Below are 12,708 nucleotides of genomic sequence, written 5' to 3'. Positions count from 1 at the left end.
CTCATGAGTTTAAGTGAAGGTTGTCCAACTTGTCCCAGTGCTCTCCCAGCCAGGACAGAACAGAACAGCTCTTCCATGGGTAGGTTAGCTTCGAACCGTTACCTCACCCAGGGACAACAGAGGGCACAAAAAGGGTAAACTGAAACTGAATGTCCTTTTGAGAATTAATAAAGGTTTGTTTGAATGAATGAATGAATATTCTCATTGAAAATATGGGTTACTTATAGGAAAGGCACATTGATGATGATCTACAGTCTATGATGATGATGATTGATGATTGATTCAAGATGATTGATGATGACAGAGTTACCAGCCAGACAGCCTGTGTTGAACTTATTTTATTCAAATGTTTCGATAAGTCATCTACCGGTATATATAAACATTAAATAGAATAGTGTGCACATTACATGGGGCAGACATTATATTTCACCAATTAATTCACATTTTCTTATAAAAAAAAAATAGCAATATATTTATTGACATTCCTTTTCAATTATATAAAACATTACAGTTATAGCTCTTTTGTTAATAAAATGTCCAGAAAAAACAAACATAACAGATACACAAATACAATACAAATACAATGACAAAAAAAAAAAAAAAAAAAACAATCATAACAAACACAACTCAACATCACATTTTCTTATTAGCATAGCCTACATAGGCTACCATAAACACCAAATAATTTACTTAGGGATTCCTCTAGCAAGCAGTTTCTGAAATAATGTTTAATGATTGATCCTGCCAGATGCATTATTAAAACACATAAAAACCCATTTTGTCTTCCATATTTACAGTAGCAATGATCTCCTCTGGTGCATATAAATGCACATATCTGTGCTCTGCTTCCTCTTAAAGCCAAACTGATTATCAGTTGTGAGAACAAACATTCCTAAAGTTTTGTTTTGTTTTATTTTTGAGAGGCTCTAGCTAGGCGTATGTGTCCTTTTTTAAGTGGTGCAACCACTTCCTTAAGTAGCTTTGTGTGTGCCTGCCTGTCTGTCTGGCTGCCTGGCTGGTTGGCTACCAGTGTCTGAGCACGGAAATTGCATTTGGTTGGTTTTCAAAACAAAGTATCACTGATGTGCAGCCTAACACACATATTAACTGTATTATGATTTCAGGTGTATCAGTACAGTACAGTACAGTACAGTACAGTACAGTACAGGGACCCCCACACAGTAACTCTGTCATTTCTGACGCAGGGCAGCTCACCGGAATCGGGCCGGCAGCCTGGGCGCGTTCTTGCGGTCTGGAAGTGCCGCGGACCCCCACACAGAATTGCACCACTGATTTTTCTTATTATGTCTTGTTTATTGCTTTGAATTTGTGACATTTGTACTGTCCATATTTTCATTGCTTTAAAATGTAAATCATTATTTATATATTTTATTTATATATATTTTATTTATTTTAACATTAGCTAAATAAAATAATGTTATGAGTGGTTTCACATGTTGTTGGTAGAAGATTGAGTTTGTATCTTTTTTGTTTCCCACCCAAGTATGACACATGCATATGCGCACGCACACACACTCTAGGGCGGATATCTGGCAGCTTATAGTCTAACCAAGGGCAAAGTGCACGCCACACTGTAACACTGGAAACAGCACAGTTCATCATTCTGCCTTATTACTCTCTCTTTCCCTCCCTTATTACTCTCTCTTTCCCTCGCTCTGTCTCTCCCTCCCTCCCTTTCTCCCACGTCTGAAGTCTCCACCTCATATGCTATAGCACTCAGTAAGAGACAGACACTTACTCAATAGGCTTCAAATCGCACAGAAGATTTCTCCTCTGGTCAGCACCAGAGTAGGTGAGCCTCTTCTTTTGTTCATTAACACGTGTTTAAATGTTCAGTCTTTAAAGTGCTTATACTGTATCTAGCAATGTGGAAGTAATGATAATCTGTCTTCAGCAGAAGCACTACAGCAGCTCATGGTTTTTCAATAACAGCCAATTCAATTTATTGCATGATGCAAACTTGGTGATAAAACTTCTCTTCATTGCAAAGTTGTAGTAGTCCAATGTATGTATAGGATAAGCCAAGATGTCCATGTGATGGATGATGGTACATTTACAAGGATTAACAGTGTGGGACAGCTCTCCCACTGGTGTACCAGATGCAGTCAACGGGGCTTAGCCCACTGACACTGAGATCTGTGAGAAGGAAGAACAGTGAAAGGAACAGAATGGCACTCAAATGCAGCAGATGGGCAAGAGAAGCTGTGGTTTGGACAAGAGGGGTGGGAGGTGGTCACAGTGACCTGTTGCATTCAGGCTTAGAAATTCTCTGGCATTCTTCTGCCATAGGACATGTGCTTGCAAGTGGATCGAGGCTAACTGTGAGTAGAATTAACCGCTGATAGTTGTCTCTAGTCCAACTGCACTCAAGATGCCTGACTGGACACCTCTCACTATGTCAACTTTTATGGCGAACCAGTGTAAAGGAAGGAGAGGATGGACAAGGGAGGCTAATCCATTTCGGAATGCATTCCTTCCAAATGTGAGGTAGTGACCATAATTAGACGTGGCTAGTTTGGTTCAAGGGCTTCTCTGTACACTGAGCAGCACGCCCCATGTCCCTTGTGTGTGTGTGTGTGTGTGTGTGTGTGTGTGTGTGTGTGTGTGTGTGTGTGTGTGTGTGGTTAAGTTGCACATTCCCGTTTGTTTTGGTTCTTCAAGCAGAGCACTGACCAATTTAGACAGGAGTGTTCCAAAAATGTTGAATAAACAGTCTAAAAATACATAATTTGAGACCATGCTGTTCATTGAGATTGAGTTACCATATTCTTCTGCCATATCCTGTGAATGGTTTCAACCAATAGAACAAAGAATAGAAAAGAACACTTGACCAATTTCAATAACTCAACAACTCAGGCGTTGACACATTTGAACAAAAAGTAAAACTAAAGACATGTTTTGTATATGTGTTATTTTTACACAATATACTGTAGCTTCAGTTATTTCAACATTTATTGTTTTAGTTTTAGTTTAGTATGAGTTTATAATACCCTTGGTGAGATGTTTTGACAGGCTCTGAGATAATTAAAGGCCCTGTTAATGAAGAACATCTGCTTTCATGAATACAGTGGGTATACTAGTGTGATGATCAACACAAGATTCAGGTTGCAAAAAAAGAATCACTCTCCTAAAAACATATGCTGCACTACATGTGTACTCCTGCTGTCATGTGGAAGCTGGTCCAAACACAAGCTGATCAAAATAGGTCACTGCTTGATTTTGCTGTTTTAGAAGTGTAACTTATTACTTGTGTCTTCCTCATGCTACAGTGTGTGACAGTCTAGAGTAGACAAACAACAAGTTTACCCCCAAATGACCTCTCGTACAATATTAATTATACCAAGAGTCAGGAGGACACAGCATAAGTGTCCACAGACCCAAACCTGCTGTATCTGACGGGGTCACATGGTTGGGGTGAAGGTGAGGCTGTCCACCTGGCTTTCTATAGTCTCCCTGTCTCTGGCTATGTTTCCATCATTCATGTGCACTAACATGCATGTAATTGTCTTGGGTCCATGAGTTCTAGGAGACAATTGGATCCGCTGTGGGCAACACAGAAAGGACATAACGTTCAAGTTATTAGATCAAGTTAGAGGTAAAATGAGATAAATGGTGTGGCTCGCATTCCAAGTTGCAATGTAAACAAGGCCTTGAGGTACAAGGCTAATTGAAGACATTTACAAGGATTTTGTGACTTCGTTTGTGGAAATTGCATCGAGGAGTAATAATCTCCTCACCCATGCAGCTAATCTGCTGCGTGGGCAGCATCCTTCTTCTAGGAGACACAACATGATGTGGGGGCTGTGATGACTAAGCTTTCAACATATTTATTTAAAACCCGTGATTCAGCATAAGTGTTTTCGGATTAATCTAATGAGGCAGACTGAATTCAAATTTGCTTAGTAAAATCTTTTGATTTATAGCCTTGTAAAAATACTCAGTTCCTCATATAGTAGGCATACGACAGCACCGCAACATTACATTTTCCATTTATATTGTTTTTGTTATCTGTGCTTAAATTATTATTTTTGTATCCTGTTTATATCATATGTCTGTATGTATGTTTGTTTTTGTACGTCTGTACTAAATTATTAATGTTATTTTTTATATTGTTTTGATGATGACGATAACTGGGGGGAGGGATGGGGTGAGGGAGAAAAAATAAATAAAAATGGTATGTTCAAACTGTACTAAATTGTTGAAAAACCTATTACCAATAAACATATATTAAAAAAAAAAACATTACATTTTCCATGACTACTTTCTCACTACCTCCTTTGTCCCCCACTCCTTTCTCTCTCCCAGACACTTCGTATGAATGTTTGACTGACTGACGGAGTCATGGAGGAACGTTTGACCAACCGATTTGACCTGACTTATGTCACCGAGCGCATCATCACCATGTCCTTTGCGGGAGTGTGGTCAGAAGAGACCTACCGCCAGAGTCTACGTGACATCACACTGATGATCCAGTCCAAGCATGGACACAACTACCTGGTGAGATGGGCTGCATGGGAAGTGATGGAAAAAGTTAAAAAAATATGTTTTACTTAAGTAAAAGTATCAATAGTGCAATGTAGAGATACTTTGATACAAGTAAAAGTCCGGAATTCAAAATGTACTTGAGTAAAAGGTATTGCCATAACATTTTTCTTAAAGTATAAAAAGTACTATGTACTATACAGAATGTCCCATTTCAAGTTTTCAAATGTATTACAATATTTTGAAAATAGCAGATCTACAAGCTCATAATAGGCCACATAACTAGGCATTAATAACTTTGGGGCAGGCCCGTCTAGAGTTTGAATGGCCACGTAGAAGTCAAAAGGGAGACATCGAAGAGGATGGATGGATGGGGAAGGATTACTTTAGTTTTCTTGGCATTACGTGCTTGAGGCCAATCTTCGTGCAATTCATTTCTACTACCAGTAGTATAGTTCACTTCCTTTCTCTGCTGTGTCTGAGACAATGTCATCTACATAGTCAAGATGGGTGATCCTGATGGGATTTACTCGCTGACTCTTTAGTTACACGGGTACACCATCGTGGGCCAGAAGCTTGGTTTGTGTCCTCCAGTATCATCTGTGCAGCCATCTTCTCAGGAACACCATAGGCACATAGTATACACACAGGAACATCATAGAGTAAACCCTCCTGTAGCCCAGAAGCAAGCCGAGTAGACCCACCTGTAGCCCAGACCCAGCAGAGTATCCCTGTCTGTGTGTGCACGCATGCCTCTGTGCGTCTGTACATGTAATGTGTCTTGTTAGCCTCAGTGTCTTCAGTTCAGTTAAACTCAAAGAAACATTGGTGTTTTAAAGATGCCAAAGATAGTCTAAACAAGCAAACACATGAATGAAAGTGATAAATCATAATCAATCATGTATCTCTCTCTCTCTCTCTCTCTCTCTCTCTCTCTCTCTCTCTCTCTCTCTGTAAAAATATGGGACATTTTCCATTTCCTAACTCTCTTTGCTCATAACAAGATATGAACTATTTATTTATTTTCCAGCTCATCAACTTGTCAGAGAAGAATAACAGTCTCACTCAAATGAACCACAAGGTAATGTCAATACAGTACAATACAATACACTTATTCGGGAGGTGCATTGCAGTGTGTGAGTGTGTAAATTCTGCCCCAGGTTCTGGACACGGGTTGGATGGATCTCCTGGCCCCCTACCTGGACCAGGTCTGCAGTGTCTGTACAACAATGGAGAACTGGCTCCAGGCGCACCCCAAACACATGCTGGTCCTACACTGCAGGGTAATGCCTGATTTATTCTGTGACTGTAGCTCAGAACAATTAAGTCGCTCCTGCACACGTTGGCTATTTTCAGCAAACGTGTCCTACTCCCATAATATGCACATACTGTGTGTGTGTGTGTGTGTGTGTGTGTGTGTGTGTGTGTGTGTGTGTGTGTGTGTGTGTGTGTGTGTGTGTGTGTGCGTGCGTGCGTGTGTGTGCGTGTGTGCGCATGCGCGTGTGTGTGTGTGTGTGTGTGTGTGTGTGTGCGTGTGTCCGACAGGGATGCATCGGCAGGATTGGTGTACTAATGGCTTCTTACATCCACTTCAGCAGCCTATCAGCCAGGTAACAGTGATACCAAAAGTTAGTGGTTCCCAAACGGTGTGCCACCATAACATATGTGCCATGGAATTTTGTGACAACCACACATTAATATTACAAGATATTTATATATATATATATATATATATATAATATATGTGTGTGTGTGTGTGTGTGTGTGTGTGTGTGTGTGTGTGTGTGTGTGTGTGTGTGTGTGTGTGTGTGTGTGTGTGTGTGTGTGTGTGTGTGTGTGCGTACGTGCATGCGTGCGTGCATGCATGCGTGTGTGTGCAGAAGTGCCTTGAGATTTTGACTTGCCCATTGGTGTGCTTTGGGCACAAAAACCACTGCAGTGGCCAACTTTGGAATGGGAGTGAACCTTTCTAAAATATGGGGGATAAGTGCCATAATTTACGCTAACAAGACATGTGTCAGCTCTTTCATTTCCCCTTTCTGTTTCCATTTAGCAAAGGACATAATGTTAACCTATCTACTGAACATGTATTGTGCTATCATAAGGAAATGCTCCTATATTTGGACATTCAAACTAAGAGTTTTCTCTTGATAGTTTTGTCTATCTATGGATTCTACTGATTCTACTCAAAGATTGCACTAAAAACCCAGTTGAACTGAATGGGGATTCTAACTCAGGAGGATTGGTATGCAACCCTTTGATGATAATAAGTGTACTGTAACCGTAAAACTCTGAATTTTACAGCCTACTGTTGACCACAATGAATTGATCAGATCAAATGCAGAGAACTTTGAACCCAGACTGATATTAGAATTTTGGGGCAGATCGAGATCCTCACTGTTGCATACCAGATAATCTGTTTACTCTGCAAAGTACCAGAGTTATGTTCACAACTGTAGAAGACAGACTCTTTGAATGAATGGAGTCATGTTGTGAATGTGAATTCTGTGAGTTTAATTACTCAAGGCTTTCGTTGTACAACGAATAGCGAAAATAGAACATCTACAAACTGAAGCTTGTAGTAGATCAGCTATTTTCAAAACATTCTTGAAAAGTTTCACTTGTAATGACATGCCCAAAATAGGAACGCCAGGCTAAAAATGGTTAAAGTCATAATGGAGAGGACACAGGAAAGGTCACAAGTCACTGACCACCAGAAAATACAAGACAATCAATGAAGAACTTGGTTACTTTCTAGTGAGTGCACATGCACAAGCCTTTCTCTCTCTCTCTCTCTCTCTCTCTCTCTCTCTCTCTCTCTCTCTCTCTCTCTCTGTGTGTGTGTGTGTGTGTGTGTGTGTGTGTGTGTGTCCCACTCTGTCCGCGCCTGATTGTCAGCTGACTCACGGTTGTGCAACTCCTGATTGTCGCGTGTTGATAACATTGTTCCTGTCCCTCTAACTCTGTCCCAGCTTATCTTACAGTGTGTGTGTGTGTGTGTGTGTGTGTGTGTGTGTGTGTGTGTGTGTGTGTGTGTGTGTGTGTGTGTGTGTGTGTGTGTGTGTGTGTGTGTGTGTGTGTGTGTGTGTGTGTGCGTGCGCGCGTGCGATCTTGTACAGCTATGTACAAGAAAAAAGGACATTTGGGCTTCTCAAGAAGCCCAAATGTCCTTTTTTCTTGTCTTTTTCTTTTGTGTAAGTCATGTGAATTTTGTATGCTTTATTGAAAAATCATTCAAAAACTTTGATGACAAAAAAAGAAAAGAAAAGAGAAGCCCAAATGTCCTGTACTGTACAATCCTACAAATGTTGTGTGTGTGTGTGTGTGTGTGTGTGTGTGTGTGTGTGTGTGTGTGTGTGTGTGTGTGTGTGTGTGTGTTTGTTTGTGTGTGTGTGTGTGTGTGTGTGTGTGTGTGTGTGTGTGTGCGTGCGTGCGTGCGTGCGTGCGTGTGTTTTGAGTGAGCATGACCGTTTTCGGTCACTGTGATGTCGTACATAACTGTACGAAAATGTGTGAATATGTGCGTCTCTCTCAGTGCAGAACATTCCCTGGACCACTTTGCCATGAGGAGGTTCTACAATGATAAGCTCTCTGCACTGATGACCCCCTCTCAAAAACGGTAAGTGTCCTGGAGAGGTACAATAGTTCAGCACGGTGTTGTAGGTCAACGGTCAGCCACAGATCAGCTATGAGCCTCTGATCTCCGCTGTGGGCCCGTTTTTGACCTCAGATAACAAGGTCACACTTCAAACTAATCGCCCCGTTTATCCTCCAGTCCAGTGGTACTATAATTACTACAATTTGGAGGTAGTTCCACAAACAGGCAGTGTCATTCTCGGGCAGGGGTCATTTGTACACTCAGAGTTAAGGGGGTCCTTGCAAATAACATGTTTGAGAACCAATAGTACTAGTGGACTTATAATGTGCCATATTGTAGTAAACCAGTGTCATACATGTTCTGAAGAAAACCTGGAGACTGACATTCAGTTGGGTCTATAATATGATCAAGTTAAGAACATATGGTGTGAAAAACAGAAAATCAAAAATTTGCCACGGACACATTTGTGTGTACGTATGTACGTACGGACATATTGATGACCCATGTTCTGGTATACATCAGTGTTGTTCTTCTCTACTCCAGGTATGCGTGGATGCTGGGTGGTTTGTTGAAGGGAGGTCTGAAAATGAGATCTGCTCCGTCCTTCCTTCTCTGCGTCATTCTACACAGTGTACCCACGATTAGACCTAAGGGAGGTGAGGAGTCCACACGTCTGATCATCATTTCAACTGAGCTGTGTTAATCTGTAGTGTTTACCTAAACCATACCATTGTTTCTCAATGTGGGTTCCTTGAGATATATATGAACTCACATGTTGCATCGTGATGCTTTGTGAGATAGTAGATCTACAAGTAAGACGCGCGAACGTGGGAAGTGAACGCAGCTCGTAAATTGCAATAACAACAATTAGAATAAATTACTTTTTTAAGGTTTATTTTTAAGTTTTGTGTGTGTGTGTGTGTGTGTGTGTGTGTCTGTGTTTTGTGTGTGATACAGCTGCGCCCTCTGATGGCGGGCGGGTGGTGTTACAGTGTGACACACAAACACACAGACATGTTCTGCTATGTCTCATAGTGCTCACTGCATTCGCAATCACTGCGTTCGCAATCACTGCGTTCGAAATCACTGCGTTCGCAACTATTTTAGAAACATGTTGACAAATCTTCTCTATATGGGGGTCTCTGGCACATAATTTTCAAATGGGGGTCCATGGACAAATACATGGGGTCCTTGAATCACTGCTCTAGTAAAAACCACTGGTTCTTAACACTGGAGCTGAGGTTTCTTTCTAGCATTTGCCTGCTTTCTCCAAATGTAAATTTGAAAACAATAGTCTATGTGCCTATAGGACTGGAGCTGAATTTTCCAAGAAATTCCTCTTGTCAATGGAGCAACTATGCAACAGCTAAGCCATTCTGTTATCTAGGTTTGTAGGTAAATAGTGAGACTTAGAAATGTGACTATAGTTAAAAACATCTAGTCCACATGTATACTGTATGTAAACTCCTCACTAACAGTGCCCATAGTGTTATTGTTTGATGTCAGCATTTGTTTGGTTTCAAATAACAAATGATCTATTTTTGGAATGAATCTCTTCTCTCCAGGATGCAGCCTGTTCCTTAGGGTGTACCAGAGTCTACAAGCTGTCTACACCTCAGCTGTCTAGTACGATAGGCTTCATCACTCACACAATACATTTTTACAAAGTTACAAAGAATACATACAACACTGCTGCATGGGCAGGACTTAACACATGTTATGTTTATGTTCATAATCACAGCCATGTGCAAGCTGGCCAGACAGACAGGATTTACTTTGTACTCCAGCCAGCCCAGCTACTCAAAGGAGACATAATGGTAAGACCTTCACAGTGGCGTGCACAGATAGACACTAGGGGGTGCTAGAGCACCCCCTGCCCTTTTGGCAATTTTGCTCTTAAAAAAAGAATTTGTAGTGTGTGGACCATTGATCAAATCTTGATAAAAAAACGCTTCTACTATATTATTTAGGCCCCCACACAATCTAAAGCTATGTTTCTTTGTCAGTGCGGTTCTTAGAAAAAATAGCAGACCTACAAGAAAAATAGCAGACCTACAAGCTCGTAGCTTGTAGGTCACCTGCCCCTCTAAATGTCTATGCACGCCACTGGACCTTTACCTTAATCTGTTTAGGACTATGGCCCATTCTAAAATCACCTTCTAAACCCTGATCTAAGTTGTCTGAAAACCTTCAAATATTCATTCAAACATTACAAAAATGTATGTTTCTATATACTGTGTACATATATACTGTAACAAAATGGGTTCCCATCTTGAAAGTATAGTTACAAAAAGGGGTTCCCGACTGTCCATAAATGGGTTTTAAAGGAGCACTTCTCCCATTTTCAACCGTTATCTTCATATAAATGGTCCTCAGTAATAGGCCCGGCTGTAGTGCACCGAGTCAGTAACAATGGAAGTTGGAGATCCATGCCTCACCCGGCTATGCAATACCCGTTGTACCCGTGTCAGAGTACCCGTTCCACCCATCTGTCTGTGTCCCTTTTATGCCCATATGGAAAGTTCTGTATCTGTGTCCTTTATTCCTATATATGGAGTCTATGGATATCTGTGTCAGGCTGCAGGCATGCCCAAATATGGATTGTTCATCAGAACATAATGGAGCTCTGTCCAGAGACCAGGCAGAGGCCTTTTGTGGCGGTTCTGGACAACTGTGGGTTCGACCAACTCGGGCACTGCACTCCCTGTGGGGGTGTGGAACGCATGTGTTGAATTTGAAGTCGAGTTACGTGCATTATACAGCCGTACACACAGACAGACAGACAGAGACATGGTGCATTTTTTAGATAGAAGATCTGTATCTCAGCAGTGGACTGTGAACAGTTGTGAAACCTACCAATGACATCCTTGATGGGTATTCCAAGTTAATAGATTTTTGTAGAGGTTTAGGTTGTGTAGTTACCTTGCCATGATGTAAGTACAAATGTGGACAAGAATTGCTCCAGTGATTAGAAATTTAAATTTAAAATATGGTCCTCATTGACTTAGATTGTACACTGAAACGGTTAGCTCTCAAAGTCACTCTTTTAGTAGTAAACAAAATTAACAAACACAAACAAAGTTGCTTCAGACAAGTAGTAGTTTATTTATTTTGGTCATTAAAACAAATCAATACGTGCCTGCTTTTTTTTTGCAAAAGAAACATTGACCAAAAAGGTGTAGGCTGAAGCCTAAGCTTATAGTGATACCCTTCTAACAAATAAATGGCAAAAAAGGTAAAATAATACAACAAAGAAAACAACAGAAGGGAAATAAACAAGAAAACAAAAGAAAAACAAAGCAGACAGGACAATACAGTTAACAGGAACAAGACAAAAAAGAACAAAAACAACAAAACAAAACACAAAACGAGAAAACAAAACATCATATCAATGTTCTATAAATTATGTATCTATACTATTTTTGATCTATACAATTCTTTTAATTTATTTATTGTACTACAGTTTTTCAGTTCGTCATCCAATCCATTCCACAGCTTGACCCCTCTGAACGATATGCACCTCTCTTTGATGTTTATTCTAGCATTTGTTTGTTTGAATATGGCAGTGCATCACCAAAACTATATTGTTTTATTTAATATTAGCCATATATCCAAACAGAAATGTCCATCTGATTTCATTATTAGACCATATTATGTAAACAACATTAAACTCACTTTGCCACTCAGGCACTCACTTTGCCACTCTCACTATTGCCTGTCATGAGTTTCACTTTCACTTTCACTTCAGCAAGATCCAGCAATGCATGGTGGCTTTCCTGGTCGGAGGTGCTTCTGTCTCGTGACAGAACATGCATAGACAGCAGCATAGACAAATATGCACAGAAGCATAGATAGGTGGTTTACTTGTCCACAAAAATGTATTGTTGTTAGATGGCATGTTGTTTAGGCTGATTCTTGGCTTGATGTTTGTGTTTACCAGGTAGTATCCTATAGTTACTCAGTAGCACTTAATTGTTTTTCTTTGATAAAAATGTCTCCTAAATGCTTAATACAATAGTAAATTGAATTGTATTGGTCTATACTTTTGAGGTGACATACTGTAGTACATATTGAACAGATAATTCCTGTTTTTGATGGCTTGCTATACGTCAACTCTGTGAAACAAAATGACCAAATTAAGTAGTGGGAGTGAATGTCTGTTTTTGTTTCTTTCCTGAGGGCAGGTGGTTTGTTATGATAAAAACAGCCAGTCGACCAGCCGCCAGGTCATCTTTCGCCTCCAGTTTCACATGGGCATTATTCATGGGCACACCCTCACATTCTCCAAGGCAGAACTTGACTGCGCTTGTGGAGGTAATGGCATTTGTATTTTGTTACCGTACCTGGCTAACTGCCATCTCTTCTTTCACGCCCGTTCTTTTTTTATGGTATTATCTTCGTAGTATCTATCTTTAATCTGTAACCAATTTGCCTTTCAATCTCTTGGCTCTCTGTCTTTGTCTCTCACCCACTCTCTCTTGCATGCCCCCACCCCCATGTAAATATTACCTTAGAATAACCTTGTCACTTCATGGACTGCAAGTGTGAAGTACACAAGGAAGTATGTACTTAGTAAGTTAGTCCACACTATTTTGTCCCACTGTAAT

The 12,708-nt window shown here is 40.4% G+C and overlaps 1 protein-coding gene across 3 annotated transcripts in view; it reads left to right on the top strand.

The window, feature by feature from the left end:
- Window positions 1-1,724: 1,724 nt before the first annotated feature.
- The window catches only part of tns3.2 (tensin 3, tandem duplicate 2), a 50,066-nt gene continuing 39,082 nt past the window's right edge, over window positions 1,725-12,708 (top strand). Inside the window, exons 1-10 of one of the 3 annotated variants that reach the window (XM_083767920.1) lie at window positions 1,725-1,813; window positions 4,327-4,518; window positions 5,534-5,584; window positions 5,664-5,786; window positions 6,049-6,113; window positions 8,039-8,122; window positions 8,645-8,757; window positions 9,667-9,727; window positions 9,843-9,918; window positions 12,286-12,415. In XM_083767920.1, coding sequence (XP_083624046.1) covers window positions 4,363-4,518; window positions 5,534-5,584; window positions 5,664-5,786; window positions 6,049-6,113; window positions 8,039-8,122; window positions 8,645-8,757; window positions 9,667-9,727; window positions 9,843-9,918; window positions 12,286-12,415 — 859 coding nt within the window. In that variant the 5' untranslated portion in view covers window positions 1,725-1,813; window positions 4,327-4,362. Of the gene's footprint in view, window positions 1,814-4,326; window positions 4,552-5,533; window positions 5,585-5,663; window positions 5,787-6,048; window positions 6,114-8,038; window positions 8,123-8,644; window positions 8,758-9,666; window positions 9,728-9,842; window positions 9,919-12,285; window positions 12,416-12,708 lie in introns of all 3 variants that reach the window. The other 2 variants (XM_083767918.1, XM_083767919.1) reach the window with 2 other exon arrangements.

This window comes from Protomyctophum parallelum (genome assembly GCF_964188405.1).
Source record: "Protomyctophum parallelum genome assembly, chromosome: 6".
Taxonomy (NCBI): Eukaryota; Metazoa; Chordata; class Actinopteri; order Myctophiformes; family Myctophidae; genus Protomyctophum; species Protomyctophum parallelum.
The sequence above is the reverse complement of the archived record's forward strand: the minus strand, read 5'-3'. Positions and strand labels throughout refer to the sequence as shown.